This window comes from Ornithorhynchus anatinus, chromosome 12 (assembly GCF_004115215.2).
Source record: "Ornithorhynchus anatinus isolate Pmale09 chromosome 12, mOrnAna1.pri.v4, whole genome shotgun sequence".
Classification (NCBI taxonomy): domain Eukaryota; kingdom Metazoa; phylum Chordata; class Mammalia; order Monotremata; family Ornithorhynchidae; genus Ornithorhynchus; species Ornithorhynchus anatinus.
Window position 1 is genome coordinate 50,149,437 of NC_041739.1, and position 20,492 is coordinate 50,169,928.

General features: G+C 44.5%; 1 protein-coding gene across 4 annotated transcripts in view; it reads left to right on the forward strand.

Annotated features, from left to right (window-relative positions):
- The window catches only part of STPG2 (sperm tail PG-rich repeat containing 2), a 419,016-nt gene that overhangs the window by 227,850 nt on the left and 170,674 nt on the right, over nt 1–20,492 (forward strand). For all 4 annotated transcript variants that reach the window (XM_039913717.1, XM_029076955.2, XM_007668299.4 and 1 more), the window contains one exon: nt 4,751–4,866. In XM_039913717.1, the coding sequence (XP_039769651.1) occupies nt 4,751–4,866 (116 nt within the window). The remainder of the gene's footprint in view (nt 1–4,750; nt 4,867–20,492) is intronic.

The following is a 20,492-nucleotide window of genomic DNA, read 5'->3' on the forward strand; positions in this document are numbered from 1 at the left end:
CTCCCTCTCCCCCTGTGTCATTTGTGCACCTGGATCAACCATTATGTACATATCTTTTAATTATACATCATTCATTCAATAGTATTGAGCGCTTACTATGTGCAAAGCACTGTACTAAGCACTTGGAATGTACAGTTTGGCAACAGATAGAGACAATCCCTGCCCATCGACGGGCTTACAGTCTAATCGGGGGAGGAAGATGGACAAAAACAAGCATCTTAATCGCAATAAATAGAATCAAGGGGATGTACACCTCATTAAAATAAATAGGGTGATAAAATAAATAGGGTAATAAAAATATATACAAATGAGCACAGTGCTGAGGGGAGAGGAAGGGAGAGGGGGAGGAGCAGAGGGAAAGGGGGACAAAGAGGGCTTAGCTGAGGGGAGGTGAAGGGGGGCACAGAGAGGCAGCAGAGGGAGCAGAGGGAAAAGGGGAAGCTCAGTCTGGGAAGGCCTCTTGGAGGAGGTGAGCTCTCAGTAGGGCTCTGAAGAGGGGAAGAGAGTTAGTTTGGCGGAGGCGAGGAGGGAGGGCATTCCAGGACAGTGGGAGGATGTGGGCCAGAGGTCGACGGCGGGATAGGCGAGAACGGGGCACAGTGAGGAGGTGGGTGGCAGAGGAGCGGAGCGTGCAGGGTGGGTAGTAGAAAGAGAGAAGGGAGGAGAGGTAGGAGGGGGCAAGGGGATGGACAGCCTTGAAGCCCAGAATGAAAAGTTTTTGTTTCATGCAGAGGTTGATAGGCAACCACTGGATGTTTTTACGGTGGGGAATGACAATGCCCAGAGCGTTTCTAAAGGAAGATGAGCCGGGCAGCGGAATGAAGAAGAGACTGGAGCGGGGAGAGACAGGAGGAAGGGAGATCAGAGAGAAGACTGACACAATAATCCAGCCGGGATATTATGAGAGCGCTCATAATGTCACCGTAGCAACACAGTTCACTAGGGGTCTAGAAAAAAAGTTAACAGAGGCTCCAAAAAAGGAAATATAGAATGGAAAAGGGGGTGGGTGATGGGGGTAAATCTGTCATTTGAGGACGGGGGGGTGAGGGTGTCATTCATTCGTTCAGTGGTATTTATTGAGCACTTACTGTGTGCAGACCACTGTACTAAGTGCTTGGGAGATGCCAGGGACATTTGCACATATGATTCCTCTCAAAGCCACCAGAGATTTAGTGGCCAAAGGTAGCAATTAGGGAATCCCGGCTGGATTATTGTGTCAGCCTTCTCTCTGATCTCCCTTCCTCCTGTCTCTCCCCGCTCCAGTCTCTTCTTCATTCCGCTGCCCGGCTCAACTTCCTGTAGAAACGCTCTGGGCATTGTCACTCCCCTCCTTAAAATCCTCCAGTGGTTGCCTATCAACCTCCACACGAAACAAAAACTTCTCACTCCGGGCTTCAAGGCTGTCCATCCCCTTGCCCCCTCCTACCTCTTCTCCCTTCTCTCTTTCTACTGCCCCCCCCCGCACGGTTCGCTCCTCTGCTGCTCACCTCCTCACCGTCCCCCGTTCTCACCTATCCCGCCGTCGACTCCTAGCCCACGTCCTGCCACTGTCCTGGAATGCCCTCCCTCCTCACCTCTGCCAAACTAACTCTCTTCCCCTCTTCAAAGCCCTACTGAGAGCTCACCTCCTCCAAGAGGCCTTCCCAGACTGAGCTTCCCCCTCTGCTTCATCTGCTCCCTCTCTGCTCCCCCTCCGCCCTCTGCTCCTCCCCCCTCCTTTCCCCTCCCCTCAGCACTGTGTTCATTTGTATATATTTTTATTACCCTATTTATTTTGTTAATGAGGTGTACATCCCCTTGATTCTATTTATCGTGATTATGTTGTCTTGTTTTTGTCCGTCTCTCTCCCCCGTTTAGACTGTGAGCCCATCATTGGGCAGGGATTGTCTCTATCTGTTGCCGAATTGTACATTCCAAGCGCTTAGTACAGTGCTTTGTACGTAGTAAGCACTCAAATACTAATGAATGAATGACAAGGGAGAAGAGGGGGCTGGGAAATCTTATACCTTCTTCTCTCATTTTCCTTCACATTTTCCATTCTCCTCTAATCAACTCCCAGCCCAGGCTGGACAGCCTGTCTTTGTGGCACCAGAAGATGAGGGTGACCGCTGGTGGAGAGAGCCAGTGGAGCAGAAGCAGCAACAAAGTTTAGCATTCTGGTGCTCTAGAAAAGAAGTCCAGGTTTCAGAAATAGGTGAAGAAGAGAGAGAGATTTGCGGGGAGAATAATGGGAGCAAGGAAGAGATGGGTCCAGGAAAGTCTCTCAAGCAGTTAGTATAGTACTGGGTCCAAAGTGATTGACTTGAATCTACCCCAATGCTTAGTATGGAGCCTGGAACATAGTAAGTGCTTAAATACCATAAGGATAATAATACAATACTCTGCACACAGTAAACACTAAATAAATACGATTGATTGATTAAAATAAAGCAGGGGAACCTGCTTCCCTGATGACATGGCAATGTGGCCTAAGGGAAAGAGCATGGGCCTGGGAGACAGAGGACCTGGGTTCTCATCCCGGCTCCCGCGCTTGTCGGCTGTGTGATCTCGGGAGAGACCCTTCACTTCTCTGAGCCTGTTACCTCATCTGTCAAATGGGGATTAAGACTGTGAGCTCCATGGGGGACAGGGACTGTGTCCACTCTGATTCCTTATATCTATCCCTGTGCTTAGTATAATACCTGGCACACAGTAAGCGCTAAATAAATACCATAAAAAAATGAATTTGCAAAACCGGAGACTTAGCCATCTCTTTGAGAAGTGATTTCTACTAGCCTGGCAAGATTCTATTCCTAAAGAATTGAAGTTCCATAATGTGTGTTAGTTAAAAGATTATGTATAAAATCACAGTTCTATAAATTTACATCCAGATGGCCCATCTACTGAGTTTATCACGTCAGGTTCACGTACATGGCTGGTTTTCGGCCATATCGCTATATTTCTGAAATATCATCATCTGCTATATCATCTTACATGCCACTCGACAGGACGTATTAAAAAAAAAGTTTGCTCCAGAGCCTAGTAACAGATCAGAACCTGCCCTAAACCCAGATGTTACCTTTTATTTCCAAGCAGAAGCTCAGAGGTCTGATTGAAAAGCTAGTGTATAAAATATGTATCGTTTCCACCTGGAACAGAAGGATTCCAGAGTTTTTACTTATAACCTGGGTTTTAAAACTTCACAGGGAACTGGCCTTCTTTTTATTGGAAGACCCTTCTCTGATATAAAAGGTGGTGTCCTTTTTGTGGGAAATGCATTTTTATTATAGGGATTTTTCCTCAGTAAAGGCTGTATGTAACAAAACGTTAAGGTTTTAATAAGATTGATAGAACTGGAGGCAGGAGGTGCTATTTTTGATTTTCTGTCATTTGCGTGATAATATTGTTTTTCATAAATTGCAAGAGCCAGAATGAGTTCTGTTTCTGGAAAAGAAGAGTGGGAATGGGTGGAGGGACCAAATGATCGATGAGGGTGCCGATGAATGGGAGCAGGAAGGAGCAGAGTAGGGAAAAGCAGGAATGTGGATTAAACAGAAGGGCAGGCCATTTGGAATTCATTCAATAGTATTTATTGAGCACTTACTATGTGCAGAGCACTGTACTAAGCGCTTGGGATGAACAAGTCGGCAACAGATAGAGACAGTCCCTGCCGTTTGACGGGCTTACAGTCTAATCGGGGGAGACGGACAGACAAGAACGATGGCAATAAATAGAGTCAAGGGGAAGAACATCCAAAACGGAGGGAAGGGAGAGGGCAACACCATTTCTTTCTGGGTTTGGGAAAAAACTAAACAACTCTAATATTCTAAGTCTGCATATTTTCTTCAAATGCAAGATCGATCAGTCAGTGGTATTTATTGAGTGTTCAACATGTGCAGAGCACTGTACTAAGTGCTTAGAAGAGTACAATACCTCGGAGTTGGTAGACATGTTCCCTTCCTATAAGGAATTTACAGTCTAGGGGGAGAGACGGACATTAATATGAGTAGAATGGAGGGATTGAGTGCCAGCTCTGCCTCTGTCTGGTGCTGTGTCCTTGGGTACATCATTAACCTCCCTGAGCTTCAGTCTTTTCCTTTCTATATTGGAGTTAAGGTATATTGTGAGCTCCACGTGGGACAGGCACTGTGCCCTATCTCATAACCTTGTTTCAACCCCAGCACTTAGCGCATAGTAAGCACTTAATAATGGCATAATTATTTTTAAGCTGGAGTCCCTGGACGCTCTTTGGTATCCAATCTCCCTCCTTCACATGACTGCAGGGAATACAGGCCACACGCCTCATAGAAAGCTCCCCTTTTGGGGGACCCAGAGAGGTCGGGTCACTTCTGGGTCCGTCTGGTTGAAGGGGGAAGAGTCCACTTGTAACCAGACCCAACCAAGGTCCACCTGAGAGGGAATTCAGTTTTACACTTGTTTGAGGTGTCGGCAGGACATCCGAGTAGATATATTCCACTACTACTATTACAATCACTATCAACAATACCACCACCACTAACTACAAGCATAAGGCATTTCTTCTTAACAGACATAGACAAGAAGCTGTCAACTGATGATATGGGGGAGATTTCTAATTTACTTGCGTTTTTTTTCCACTGAGTAAACTGAGATCTTCAGAAGTATCCCAAGGGCTTGGATGGTAATTGATTGTCAGTGAATAATGGGTAGGAATCCACGCTCAGTTTTACAGATGAGAAAAATCAGTCATTTTTCACCCTCCTTTACTTATTTGATTATCTTTTCCCTGTAGGACCGGGAACCTACAACCCTGTGGTGAAGGCAGCTTCCAACTTTCCCCTGTTCGGTAACAGGGGCGAACGTTTTAAGGAGCAGAAAGAGATTACACCTGGTCCTGGGGCATATGAGGTTTGTCCAAAATACTATGTTCTAATAATAATGGTATTCGTTAAACACTGATTATGCGCCAGGCACTGTACTAAATACTATGATACATACAGCATAATCTGATGGGATACAGTCCCTGTCCCACATGGGGATCACGGCCTTAATCCCCATTTTACACATGAGGTAACTGAGGCCGGAAAAGTGAATTGCCTTGCCCAAGGTCGCAGAGCGGACAAGTGTCGGAGCCGGGATTAGAACCCGGATGCTTCTTATTCCCAGGCCCGGGCTCTATCCACTAGGCCATGCTGCTTCTCATCTGGTCTCTTTGTTAGGAAAAACACCAGAAGTCTCTGTAAAGAGCTGAATTAGGATCCTGTGAATATTTCACTTTCATATTAAGGAACTGTTGAAAGGTTTGAGCCACAGACACAGATCGGAATCTTTGTAAAACCATGATATCAGATGCTTTTGGAATATCCATAAATATACTGTGCAGTAAACGCACTCTGTTAGCTGTTGACCGCAGTTCCACAGTCCACATTTTCTTGTACTCTGGCCAATACTGAAGTCCCAAAGTTTCGAGTGATGCGATATATTTCTTAGGTGACTCTGAGGAAATCCCAGTGGTTCCAGTAATTTAGAATGTTACTCATTACTTTTCATGAACTTTGCTGCCATAATTGGGAATTTTAATGAGGAAAGGCATCTTTTATGCCGCTGGGTGTTCTGATAGTGAGATGATGAAAATAAGCCTGTGGGGGTTTAGACATTGGAAAACTGGGTATTGAAATGTTACATTTTGGACTACAGAAACTGTTTTAATAAATAACATTGTTTAAGCACAGAAATGAAGCACCCTTTTTGAAGTAGTACCCCAGTAATTTGAAGCAAAACAGGATTTTATTTCAAACTCTCTACCACAAATGGCTTTCATTTAGCTGCTGCAGAAGGTGGGTGTCCATATATAAATTCAGCTGAGGAAAAAAAAAAAAGAGAGTTGATAAATAAATCCTCAGTCATCCAAGTAAATTCATTTAATTCCTGGCTATAAGGTGTAATGAGGCATTTTTTTTTTTAATAAATCGGCAAATAGCTAATCCATTGAAAGGAATTGTGGACTTTACTCCGCCTATGAATATGAATGCTTATTTATGCAGATGAACCACTTTTCCATGATTTCCTGGAGCTGTGAATTAAAGAAAAACGCTGTATGTGGTAGGGCTACCAGTGTGTGTTGACCAATCAGGGATTTTCATCGAAAAACAAAAGTCCCGTTTTAGAAATAGCATGATTCCCCAGGTGCATTTAGCTATTAGAGATGGGAAAAACAATTTGGAAACAAGAATAGAAGAATAGGCCAGAGCATTTAGCAATCCCGGCTTCCATCTCATTGTTACATAACACTTACCTTGTTGGGGGGAAAAAAAGGTTGGCTGGATTGGATTTCAATCAGATTTTTTTCAGAGGCCAAAATAGATTAAAACCTGGGAGCGAGATTGCTATTCCAACCTCAAAATTGACTGGCTCTGTTGACTCTCCAGAGTCTCTGCCAATTCTTACTGGATTTATGGTGCTCGTTTGGTTTGAATTTTTAAAGCCCCCAAATAAAATATTTCCTCCCTCTTTTCCCCAAAGGTCAGAAAAACAAGTAGAAATAGTAAATGTAACTCACGGACTCAGACCTGCCCCTACGGCCTTTTTGCTGGGTTGAAGGCGCGATCCCGTTCTGCTCTATTGCTGAGGATTCCTAAATGCGTTTAGTGTCACCACCGAAGTCACTTTATTCGTTTTACCCGTAACACACTTACTGGTGGAAATTACGCTCCGTAACAAGAAAAATGTTCTGTCATGGGGCTTTGCAACTGCTCTCATTAAAGCAAGCGGGACCTGTGTGGGTAAAGATCCATGCCTGAAATTAAATTACCTCCCAAAACCCTGGACCCTGTGCATAGCAAGAGAGTTGCTTTGGCCTAGTGGATAGAGCATGGGCCTGGGAGTCAGGAGAATCTGGGTTCTAATCCCGGTTCTGCCTCTTGTCTGTGCTTCAGTTACCTCATCTGTAAAACAGGGATTGAGACTTTGAGCCCCCATGGGACAGGGACTATGTCCAACCTGATTAGCTTGGATCTACCCCAACGTTTAGTACGGTGCTTGACACATAGGCGCTTAACAAATACTACAATGATTATTTTTATTATTTGTCAGTGCAGCTGTTACCACGGTCATCCTTTTGTGGGGTTTCATGCTTTACTATTCAGACTTTGGAAACGTTCAGATGCCCCCTCCACCCGGAGATGAGGGCGTCCACGCCACTGATCCATTTCCTGTTCTCTGAGTTGAGGTCTTAGGTGGAATACAGGACCGCCTCTCAGTGACCGGTTTCTATCTTGCAGCCCACAAGATTAAACTGCTCCCGCTTTCCTCGTGATGTGATCACCCTCTCCCTTCGAAGAGGATGCTGGGATGATTGAACAGATTTCCTTAAATCAAAGATGCAATGTCCAGGGACTAACTTTTCCGGTCGTTTGATAAGCTTACCTTCCACAATAGGGTGAGACTCATGCCTTTTCTACCATCAGACAGCTCCACGTTTGCCCAAGGCAGGCTCACTTTGGTGTACAGTTTTATGAGCCGCTTAAGAGACGGAGATCATGTCTAATTCCTACTGTGGGTATTCTCTCCCGGCATCTAGTTCAGTGCTCTGCACATAGTAAGCGCCTAATACAGTCACTACTATTACTACTTCACTCCGGTGAAGCAGCAAGGTGTAGTGGGGAGAGTACAGGCCTGGACGTCAGAAGGTCATGGGTTCTAATTCCGGCTCCGCTACTTGTCTACTGCGCGGCCTTGGGCAAGTCACTTCACTTCTCTGTGCTTCACTTATCACATCTATAAAAGGGGGATTAAGACCCTGAGCGGGACAGGGACTGTGTCCAACCGATTTGCAATCCACCCCAGTGTTTAGTGCAGTGCCTGGCACATAGTAAGCACTAAACAAAGACCATACCATACTACTACTATCATTAATCAATGAATCAATCATATTTATTGAGCATTTACTGTGGGCAGGCCACTGAAGTAAGCACTCGGGAGAGGACGATATAAGAATATAACAGAATTGGTAGAAATATTCCTTCCCAACAGTGGGCTTACATTAAGGGGGAGACAGACATTAATAGAAATAAATGATTTATGGATATGTACATAAGTGCTGTGGGGCTGAGGAAGGGTGAATAAAGGGAATAAATCCAGGAGCAAGGGCAACACAGAAGGGAGTAGGAGAAGAGGAAATGGAGGTTTAGTCAGGGAAGGCCTCTTGGAGGAGATATGCCTGCAATAAGGCTTTGAAGGTGGGGAGAGTCATTGTCTATAAGATATGAAGAGGAAGGGCATTCCATGCCAGAGGTGGGACAGGAGTGAGAGGTTGGTGGCGAGATAGATGAGATAGAGGTGCAATGGGTAGGTTGACATTAAAGGAGCAAAATGTGTGGGTTGGGTTGTTCAAGGAGAGCAGCAAGGTGTGAGGTATGAGGGGCAAGAAGACTGTGTGCCTTAAAGCTGATGGTAAGGAATTTGTTTGATCCAGAGGTGGATGGCAACCATCAAAGTTTCTTGAGAAGTGGGGAAACATTTCCTGAAAGTTTTTGTAGAAAAATGATCTGGGCAGCAGAATGGAGTATGGACTAGAGGTGGGGAGTAACAGGAGGCAGGGAGGTAATAATAATAATAATGTTATTTGTTAAGTGCTTACTATGTGCCGAGCACTGTTCTAAGCGCTGGGGTAGACACAGGGGAATCAGGTTGTCCCACGTGGGGCTCACAGTCTTAATCCCCATTTTACAGATGTGGTAACTGAGGCACCGAGAAGTTAAGTGACTTGCCCAAAGTCACACAGCTGACAAGTGGTAGAGCCGGGGTTCGAACCCATGACCTCTGACTCCAAAGCCCGTGCTCTTTCCAGTGAGCCACGCTGGTAGCATGGAGGCTGTTACCGTAAAAAACGCAGAATAGGAAAAGTGCTTGGACTAATGTGGAAAAGAAAGGATTGATTTTTAGCAGTGTTGTGAAGGTTGAACTGACAGGAGAAGCAGCATGGCTCAGTGGAAAGAGCACGGGCTTTGGAGTCAGAGGTCATGAGTTCGAATGCCAGCTCTGCCACTTAGCTGTGTGACTGTGGGCAAGTCACTTAACTTCTTTGTGCCTCAGTTACCTCATCTGTAAAATGGGGATTAAGACTGTGAGCCCCACATGGGACAACCTGATTCCCCTGTGTCTACCCCAGAGCTTAGAACAGTGCTCGGCACATAGTAAGCGCTTAACAAATACCAACATTATTATTATTATTAGGATTTAGTGACAGATCGAATGGTTGGGTTGAATGAGAGAGAGGAGTGAAGCATAATGCCAAGGTTTTATGAGGCAGGAAGGATGGCGGTTCTGTCTGATAATAATAATGTCAGTATTTGTTAAGCGCTTACTATGTGCAGAGCACTGTTCTAAGCGCTGGGGTAGATACAGGGTAATCAGGTTGTCCCACATGAGACTCACAGTTAATCCCGATTTTCCAGATGAGGTAACTGAGAAACAGAGCAGTTAAGTGACTTGCTCACAGTCACACAGCTGACAAGTGGCAGAGCCGGGAGTCGAACCCATGACCTCTGACTCTGAAGCCCAGGCTCTTTCCACTGAGCCCCGCTGCTTCCCGATGGAAAATCACAGGGAGGACAGGGTTTGGGTGGGAAGATAAGGAGTTCTGTTTTGGACACGTTCAATTTGAGGTGTTTATGGAACATCTAAGTAGGCAAGAGGAAATGTGAAACAGCAAAGAGAGAGGAGGGATCAGGGCTGGAGATGTAGATTTGGGAATCATCCGCATAGAAATGGTAGTTGAAGCCATGGGAGCGAATGAGTTCTCCAAGGAAGTGGGTGTAGATGGAGAATAGGTGGGAACCCAGGACTGATCCTTGAGGGACCCCCACAATTAGGGGTTGGGAGGCAGAGGAGGAGCCTGCGAAGGAGATTGAGAATGCGTGGCCACAGAGATAGGAGGAGAACCAGGAGAGGACTGAGTCGGTAAAGCCAAGATTGGATAATGTTTTCAGGAGAAGTGTGTACTGAACATTTACTGTGTTAGACTGGGAACCCCATATGGGACAAGGACTATGCCCAACTTGATTAATTTGTAACTACCCCAGCACTGAGAACAAGGTGTTATCATTATTTAATAGAATAGAGAAGCAGTGTGGCTTAGTGGAAATAGCATGGGCTTGGGAGTCAGTGGTCGTGGCTTCTAATCCCTCTCTACCACTTGTCAGCTGTGTGACTTTGGGCAAGTCACTTAACTTCTCTTTGCCTCTGTTACCTCACCTGTAAAATGGGGATTAAGACTGTGAGCCCCACGAGGGACAACCTGATAACCTTGTATCCCAGTGCTTAGAACAGTGCTTGGCACATAGTAAGCGCTTAACAAATACCAGCATTATTATTATTTGCAGAGCACTATATTAACTTCTTGGGAGAGTACGAAAAATCAGATTTGGCAGGCATGTTCCCTGCCCACAAGGCACTTACAGTCTAGAGGGGGAAACAGACAGTAAAATAAATTATGGGTAGGTACATAAGAGCTGAGGGGCAGAAGGTAAGGTGAATAAGGGGTACAAAGCCAAGTTCAGGAGCAATGCAGAAAGGAGAGGGAGTACCGGAAATGAGGCCTTAATCAGGGAAGGCCTTTTGGAGGAGATGTGATTTTACTACCAACACTGATAATAGTAATTATGGTATTTTTAAGTGCTTACTGTGCATCAGACACTAAGCACTGGGGTGGTTACAAGCAAATCGAGTTGGACACAGTCCCTGTCCCACATAGGTTTCACAGTCTCCATACCCATATTACAGGTGAGGTAACTGAGGCACAGAGAAGTGAAGTGACTTCCCCGAGGTCACCCAGCAGAGAAGTGCAGAACGAGGATTAGAACCCAGGTCCTTCTGATTCCCAGGCCTCTGCTCTATCTGCAGGCCTATTATTATTATTATTCCTACTACCACAACCAGTACGACTGCTATTCCACTTTTGTACTCCATCAGAAATGGATTTGAATAGAGTTGGGTTCCCTGCCCAATGCGTCACTATGTCTGTTCAAAGATGGACACTTTACCCAGCTGACGTTTTACCTGACCTCTGAAGGGCTCAGGGCTGTCACATCAGTTAAACCAAATAGAGGCTAGTCACCTATTTAGTGTTCGGTTCATTTGAGTTCTTCCAAGGAAATATCACCCCAAGAACCACCTTCTGGCTTTCAGTTTGTCTATCTCCTTTCGGGAATCAGTGATGTTTTAGTGAAAGCAGCCCGACCTAGTGGAAAGAGCACAGGACTCCGTCAGGAGATCCAGGTGCTCATCCCAGATCCTCCACTTGCCTGCTAGAAGATCTGGAGCAAGTCACTTAACTTCTCTGGGCCTCAGTTTTCATCAGCTGTAAAATGGTTTCACCAGACCACATACCTCCCCTTTTTAAAAGCCCTACTAGGAGGCCACCTCCTCTAAGAAGCCTTCTAGATTAATCCCTTCTTTTCCCAGGTATGCCATTCCCTCAGACACTTCAGCACTCTGGTTTTTTTTTTATTTTTTATTGTTAAGGGTTGACTTCTTAATCTGTGCTTATTGTGTAATTGCCATTTCTGTCCTCTTTTACCTTTAGGGTGCTCTTAATTTTAATTAGACTTCTCTTTCTCTTGAACCCGTAAACTCCACAAAGACCGGGATTGCAATTTTTGTTTCTCCATGTTCCTTAGGCACCCAGCTGTCGGTCCACAGTCAGTCCTGGTGTCACTGCCTGGGGATCTCTGCCAACCTTAACTGTGTTTTGGTGATTTAGGTGACCCTCTAGGCCGTGAAAGGAAACCAAATCGAAGTTGACGTAAATCATTAGAAAGCAATTTGAGGCTTTTTCTACTTGCATATATAATGGAAGTTGTTCCAAGGTATTTCTATTGGTTGGACGATCTTAATTTCTCTCCATCTAATGTCCTGGCAGAATGTTTGCTCCTGAACTAATTACATTTTCAGAGATCACATGTTTCCACTAGGAGAAAAAAGAGAAAAGCTCTTTGTATCACGTACTTAGTCCTCACTGTTTAGTTGAAAAGCAAATCGTCCTGGAAAAAAGTGATCTGTTTTTCTTCTCTGTTGCACTGATGAAAGGATGTAGTTCACTTTGTCTCCCTAAACCAACCCACTGCTGATTGACTAACTGCTCAACCACTGCTGAGTAATAAGCAGCTGATTATTTAGGATCGGTTATGTACCTGCATGTCCTCTTGATCTGTTACAAGGGCATTTTCCAAATGATGACAAAATTCCCATCATTGTCTTTTAAATTGTTACTTTGTCTTTTTTTCATTTTAGATTCTCTTTAAGAGAATTCCCGAAATCTGTAGGATATTTCAGCCTGTCACCGAAAAACAGACTTTTCACTGATATTTCACACACTTGACCTGAATATTAATATAACATTAATATTATAAAATCGTAATAATCAACAGAAATTAATTATCATTAATATTACAATATCAGTTATTTTGTAATATTATATTATACTATAATATATATGTTATATTCTGTATTACATTAAGCACATTCTTTATTCTGTATATTATATTATGTATATTCTGTTATAATATTAATGATCAGAAACAGACTTTTCACTGATAATTCACCCCATGATATATTCTTCTTTAGGACAAAACTTCTCGCCTTCAGGAAGCATTGAGACCGGCTCCTTTCAGGAAGGTCTGAGAGTCAATTAGACTCACTTATTGGTAGAAAAGGAGGCGGTGGGCTTACTTAAACAGTCAGGGAGTTCTTCCTCTTGAAGTAGTATTTCTTTCCTATTTATCGGTGGCCCTGGCTAAAAAGCGCTAGTTTAGCTTTAAAGCCACTACTTCAATAATTGCACTATCGATCAAAACCTCCTGGGACCGTAAACTCCGTTTTAAGCTCTTTGTGTTCACATTAGGCCCGGTGTCCGTTCTGCTTCTCTCCAAGGATCTGCTGCAAGCTCCGTTTTTGTGGCCCTGCTCACTGAATAGGCAAAGAACAGCAATAATTCTTGCCCCAAATATCTGTATGCCCAAAGAGCGGGGGCAATCCGGCCATTTGAGATAAAGGATCTTCACAGTGGAAGCAGTGTGGTCCCGTGGCAGAGTGCTGGTCTAGGTGACCGAACTCCTGACTGACAGAACTCCCAGCATGTTCGGCAGCAGCTATCAATCACGCAGGTTCTTGATTCAAGAAATCTTCATTTCTATGAGTCAGGCCTATCCCCCTCCCACTCCACGGAGCCGAACTGCTCCAAAAGATATTGGTTAAAATATTAAGGATCGTGAGACAAAGGGGAGAAAGTGGAAACAGTGGCATGTGCCTCAGACATTGCCTACGAACAGTGCTCAGCACTCAGAAGAGTGCTTGGCACATAGTAAGGGCTTACCAAGTACCATAATGGTAATTATTACGTCGGCCCAATGAGCCTCTTTGTGAGAAGTCGGTCAGTCCATTGTATTTATTGAGCGCCTACCCTGTGCAGAACACTGTATAAGTACTTGGGAAGTAACAACATAACAGGAACATTCCCGGCTCACATTGAATTCACAGTCTAGAGGGGGAGACAGACTTTAATAGAAATAAATGAAATTAAAGCTATGTACATAAGTGGTTGGTGCTGAGAGGGGGGATGAATAAGGGTGACTCAGAAGGGAGTGGGAGCTGAGGAAAAATGGGACTTAGGGAAGGCCTCTTGGAGGAGATGTTACTTCATTAAGGTTTTGAAGGTGGGGAAGAGAAACTGTCGGATATGAAGAGGGAGGGTGTTCCGGGCCAGAGGCAGGACATGGGCGAGAGGACGGCGAGATAGATAAGATGGAGGTACAGTGGGTAGTTGGCATTAGAGCAGTGAAGTGAGCAGGCTGCTGGGCCTATACCATTGGTCCACCGTTGGCCTTTTCCGTCACCCACAGACCCGTGGGTAGATTTCCAAGTCAGAGTTGTCATCTTCACATATGAAAGACAACAAATTCTCTGTCAGCAATTTGGGGAGTAGACTGCCAAATTTTACACCAGTAGGAAGAACACAGGGTCCAGTAACCTTGGTTTCATTTTTCACTCAAACTATCTTTAGTGTCACCACTCACCCAAAGATTTCCAGGTCTCCGGTTACTCTGTTTAAAAGACCGAAGGCCTTTTCTTCACACATCCTCAGACAGCTGATTTTCACATATCTGAGGAGAAACCGGTGTGCCGACGAAACAGAAACTAGACCACGTTCAGTCTGAAGGGCAAACAAAGAATCTGTGGAATATATTTGTGGGAAGACTGCCAAAAGCATGCAAAGTCACCCATCTAGTCAAAGGCTCTGCTGTTTCTTGTTCATTCTGTTTCCTTAGCAGAGAAAAAGGTGAATTGCTTTGAAACCTCTTCTCAACCTTGCTGTGCTTAATCCCTGGCCCGAGTTAAGAAATGGTCCTTTAGCTGAGCTGAATTTGTGACTTCCTCCCTCCAGTTAGCACAGCTTCTCTGCTCTTACATTCATTTCCTCTGGGTATCCCAGTAATCTTTGTGGAAGAGTTGGGGATAGAATGTAAATTGAGCTCAGTAATGATAATAATAATAATAATGTTGGTATTTGTTTGGTATGTGCAGAGCACTGTTCTAAGCGCTGGGGTAAATACAGGGTAATCAGGTTGTCCCACGTGACGCTCACAGTCTTAATCTCCATTTTAAAGATGAGGGAACTGAGGCACAGAGAAGTGAAGTGACTTGCCCACAGTCACACAGCTGACAAGTGGCAGATCCGGGATTTGAACCCATGACCTCTGACTCCCAAGCCCGGGCTTTTTCCACTGAGCCATGCTGCTTCCCCAATAATGATAATAATGATAATGGTATTATATTAACTGAGCTCTTACTTTGTTCCAAGCACTGTACTAAACGCCTGAGAGAGTACAGCAGAACAGAGTCGGTAGACATGTTCCCTGCTCACAGTGAGCTTACAGCCTAGAGCAGAAGCCAGACATTAGCATTTGCTGTGTGCTAAGCATTGTACTATGCGCTAGAATAGTTACAAGATCGTCAGAGTCCCACATGGGGCTCACAGGCTAAGTAGGAGAGAGGACAAGTATGGAGCCCTCTTTGTGCAGATGAGGGAACTGAGGCACAGAGAAGTTAAGTGACTTGTCCACGGTCCCAGAGCAGTCTCTGTCTGGGCAGAGCAGTCTGCTGCTTAAAGGTTAAGTAGCAGAGGCGAGATTAGAACTCAGATCCTCTGACTCCCAAGTCCTGGCTCTTTCTACTAGGTCCCTCCACATCCAATACGCAAAGCATGGCTAGGCAGCTCTTGACAGAACACCCCATACCCTGCTCATTTCAATTAATGCATCCCAGAATCATTTAACTTTTATAAGGCAGTGCTGCAGGGCTGATTAATATTCATTAAGACCCCAGATAGTCATTCTCCTTCTCCTATTTATGTAATTTCTTTCTGCTTCCAAAGAGCGGTGCTTGTTCCAATCAGACTTCATCATTTTATGGTCAACCCGGGTCCTCCATTTGTCAAGGCCATTCTTCCCACCGAATCCTCTATGTGGCTAACAGCTCACCCTCCAACTTGGCGTCGTGGGGAAATGAATGAGCAAACCCTCTTTCCTACCATTACCAGTGATTTATGATATGCGTCAGTCAGGCCCTTCCAGAGGTTTATTGACCCTTCCAGGCTCCTGTTAGAACTCCTCCTGTGTAAATCCACTTGGGACCATGTGAGGCTCGTAACGCATGGATTAGAACCCGGATCCTCTCACTCCCAGGCCTGTGCTCTTTCTCCTGGACCAGGCTGTTTCCCAGTGTGAGGAATAGTATTTTAGCGAGAAATGGTATTTTAGGAGCAAGTGTTTCATGGACAAGCGGCAGCAACAGCAGATTAGGGAGGGCACTTTAGATGAGCTTTGAAACTTTAAGGGAGAATCAAGCTTTAATGTTCACATTTTCAACCCCTACTCTATTCTAGGAAGTCAGTTGTAACCTGAGGGATTCTGATAACTAGTCTGCAATCAATGTGTTTAAGTCTTTTATAACACAACCACACTCTAAAATGGGGGGGGGGGGAGCGGAAACAGTGGTATATCGGAAACATCACCATCAAGCAGAATGCTGAACTTGTATCCGCCCTAGCACCTAGTACGGAGCCTGGCACTTAGTAAACACCTAACAATTACCATTAACAAATTGTTCTCGGTCCTTTCCTGATCTTGTACTAAATGAAATTTAGTATTTTTTTCACTGCTACAAGGGGAACAGACAAGAAGCAGCAGGTTGACCTAGTGGAAAAAACACCGGCCTGGGAGTCAGAGGACCTGGGTTCTAATACTGACTCTGCTACTTCACTATGTGACCTTGGGCAAGTCCCTTCACTTCTCTGTGCCTCAGTTTCTTCACAGCGTGGATTAGTGTAGACAGCACAGGCCAGGGAGTCCGAAGGTCATGAGTTCTAATCGTAACTCTGCCAGTCGTCTGCTGTGACCCTGGGCAAGTCACTTCACTTCTCTGTGCCTCAGTTTCCTCATCTGTAAAATGAGGATTGACACTGTGAGCCCCACGTGGGACAGGGACTGTGTCCATTCCTATCTGCTTGTACCCACCCCAGCGCTTAGTGCAAGTGCCTGGCACAGTAAGCACTTAACAGATACCATTATTATTTATTATTAAAATAGGGATTCAATACGTAATCCACCACACCCCCTCCCACCACCTTGCAAGCCCCAAGCAGGTCAGGCCCTTACCCTACCTTATTATCTCATACCTTTTTTGTGTCATGATTGGCTCATAGTAGGTGATTAATAAATATCACCATTATCATTATTACCACCAAGTAGTCTAATCGTCTGCAATCCAAATCATTGTTCGTGATCATCCGAATCAGGTAAACCTAAACTATTTAAAGCAAAATCAACCACCCAAAATAGTGCATGCTATTTGCATATATTTTTATTCTGAGAGGAAAAGTTATTTCAAAAAGAAAGAATTCATTTCATCTCTGGTGGGTTTTCCTTCGGTCATTTTACAAATGTGCAGAAGAGAGCCATCTTCAGAGCACTCTGCCAGTTTTAACTTTAATGCCACTGCAGACTTCAAATGCCGGTCTGGGCTTTGAAAAATAATATCTGTGTTTTGCTGTTTCTTATCCCTTCACAGGAATATTACGATGATAAATGCAGTGTTATTACATAAGGTTTTTTAGCTCTCTTCAGGAAAGGAGCTGTTTGAAAAAGCCCCAATTAAGCAGAATCTAGTTTGTCTTCCATGCCCTGACCTCCTACTGACCGACGACAGTGGAGAGAGAGGGTGCTATGGTAGGAGTAATGACAGTAATAGTAATAATAATAATGATGATTAAGAATATATCTCTGCAAGGCACTGCCCGAGGACTGGAGTATTTCCAAAATAATCAGGTCAGGCACAATCCTTGTCCCTCACACCCTAAGGAGGAGGGAGAATAGGTGTTTAAACCCTGTTTTGCAGATGAGAGAACTGAGGCCCAGAGGAGTTAAGTAATTTGTCCAAGGTCGCACAGCAGGGAAGTGGCAAACCTGGGATGAGGACCCAGGTCCTTCTGACTCCCAGACCCATGCTCTCTCCCCTCTTCGCCATGCTGCTTCTCGGAGTCAAGTATCAATCTTCCTGGTTCTGCTACAGATTGAACAATTGATGGGGAGGGGGCTGTTTCTAGTCAATTCCAGCCAAAAATTGAGGTCCCAGGGCTGGACTGCTCCCAGTGGAGTTGAGATTGTGTGAGCCTGGAGTAGGCTAGATAGGGGATTGGTCCCCCCCTGCCCTTAAAATAATTAATAATAATGATGGTACTTGCTAAGCACTTACTATGTGGCAAGCATTGTTATAAGCACTAGGGTAGATACAAAACAATTAGGTTGGACTCAGTCCATGTGCCACATGGGGCTCAGAGTCTCAATCCCCATTTGACAGATGAGGTAACTGAGGCCCAGAGAAGTTAGGTGACTTACCCAAGGTCACACAGCAGGCACATGGCAGAGCACGGATTAGAACTCAGGTCCTTATGACTCCAGAAACAAGGATATGCCAAATACTGAGAATCTACTCTGTCCTCATAACACACGATGGAACTATTTTTAGTAAACTGTGGCAAGACACCTGTTAATGAGGGTGCCATATCAGATTGTGAATGTATGAAACTGGGGTGCGTTGATTAACTGTGGATTTTAATAATCAGCCTGTCAAATCATTTTAAGGTTTGTAGCTAAAATTATTTGGATTAAAATGAACTTATCTTTGCTGTTTGAGTTAAGGGGCAATATTTCTAAGTTGAGTTTGTATAGCTTATTGGACAATCCCGTTGTTTCCCTGGAAACCGGTTATTTTCAGTTATCCACCTGTAGACCCCTGCTATATAAACAAGTTGTTTAGGATTTTGTGCAGTGATAAAAAGCCGAGATATGAAAGGAAGCACAGCAACTAAAGGACATAACGAACCATTTTATCAGTCTGTTATTGGAGATCTTAGACTTTAATTCTTAATACCTCCAAGTAAATTTTGGATTTGATTAAAATGTTTCTCCCATATTGTGAAAAGAAGTCAAAAAATGAGGATTGATATTAGGAATCCACAGAATCTCGTCAGTTTAATGTCATTCTTGTACTATTCACTCTGACTATTGGCTTCCTCAAAGAACCTAGGTACAGTGAACACAAAGGAACAGTTTGGGAAAATCAGTGGTTGAGAAGCAGCGTAGCCTGGTAAAAAGAGTGTGGGCCTGGGAGGCAGAGGAACTGGATTCTAATCTAGTCTTCTGTGTGACCACGAACAAGTCACTTCACTTCTCTGTGCCTCAGTTCCCTCATCTCTAAAATGGATATTAAGACTGCGAGCCCCATGTGGGATATAGACTGTGTCCAACCTGATTATCTTCTCTCTACCCCAGTGGTTAGTACAATGCCTGAAATATAGTAAACTCTTAACAAATATCATTACAAAAAAAAATCACTGGCCTAGTCTTGTCAGCCACAGGTGTACTGGACATAACATTTTGCCCACTTCTGCTTTCACTAGTCTCCATTCAGAATGCTTTCACGTTTGCCCAAATATCCTGTAATCAGTCAATTGTATTTACTGAGCACTTACTTTGTGCAGGGCACGATATTAATCGCTTGAGAGGTTACAATAAAAAAGAATTTGTAGACATGCTCTCTGCTAACAAGGAATTACAGTCTAGAAACCCGAAAGGAAAATCCGGCAGCATCAGATAACTCTCTGGGGTGGCCTAGCGTATATGGAGAAGGAGGGAATTCCAAACTAGGGGGAAGGTGTGGGAAAGGGGTCGGCGGCCAGATAGATGAGATGGGGGCCCAGGGTGTTAACTGGTGTCAGAGGGGCGGAGTGTGCGGGCTGGGCTGGAGGAGGAGATTAGTGAGGTGAGGTAGGAGGGGGGCGAGCAGATGGACTGCTTTATAGCCAATAGTAAGGTGTTTTTGTTTGAGACGGAGGTGGATGGGTAGCCACTGGAGCGTCTTGAGGAATGGGGAGACATGAACCTCAATGTTTTATGTGATATAGAAGACGAGTGGCAGAACCGGGATGAGAACTCAGATCCCCCGACACCCAGCCCAGGCCCTCTCCACTAGACCGTGCCGCTTCCCAAAGGAATCAGCTTCTCGTACCAAAGCGCAAAGCAGTTTAAACCACTCAAGGCAAACTACACCCATGAAACTCCTTTGAAACATGAAAAAATTGACGATGCTAATCTTCTAATCCGGCCGCCCTTTGTTTTTCATGTTTAAATCCATCTAATAGCTATAATTGGTTCTGCATCGGCTGGTAGGAAAATGGTCGCGTTATTAAAAACCAGTAAATTCCTTGTCATCCTGTCCAACATTTTAATGCATTTAACCATTCTGAAGCTCATTTAAACCATTTTCCATCGGAGGTTACAGTCTTCAATTTCAAAAAACATTTCAGGATTTCCTCCGCAGCAAGCAGTTTACTGTCCGTTGAAAACAAGGCTTCGGGACGATATTCTTTCTAAACGAAATATTTTAACCATTTCGCTTCCAAGTGTGATTCTGTGTGTACCCCATGCAGCTTCTTGAACATTTCATGCCCGACGTTGGGAAGCTTTTTGGTTGAGCTTTTGATTAAAATGAGTTAACTCACCCTCTAATGCACCAGGAAGAAGTATGGCTTGTTGGAAGAAGCACAGGAGTCCTGGCCTCTAATTCTGGCTTTCACACTTGCTCCTTGGGTGACCTTGGGCAAGTCATTAACTAAAATTGGGGATTCAATCCATTTACTCCTTCTTGCTTAAACTGTGAGCGTCGTGTGGGATGGAGACCGTGTCAGTTCTAAGCTCTTGGCAGGCAGGAATTTATTTATGATATGAATGTTTCTCCCCCTCTAGACTGTAAGTTGGCTGTGGGAAGGGATTGTAGCTCTTCTATTATTCTATTGTACTCTCCCAAGTGCTTGGTACCGGCTCTGCTCACAGTAAGCCCTCAATAAATACGATTGGTTGACTGAATTCATTCATTCAATAGTATTTATTGAGCGCTTACTATGTGCAGAGCACTGTACT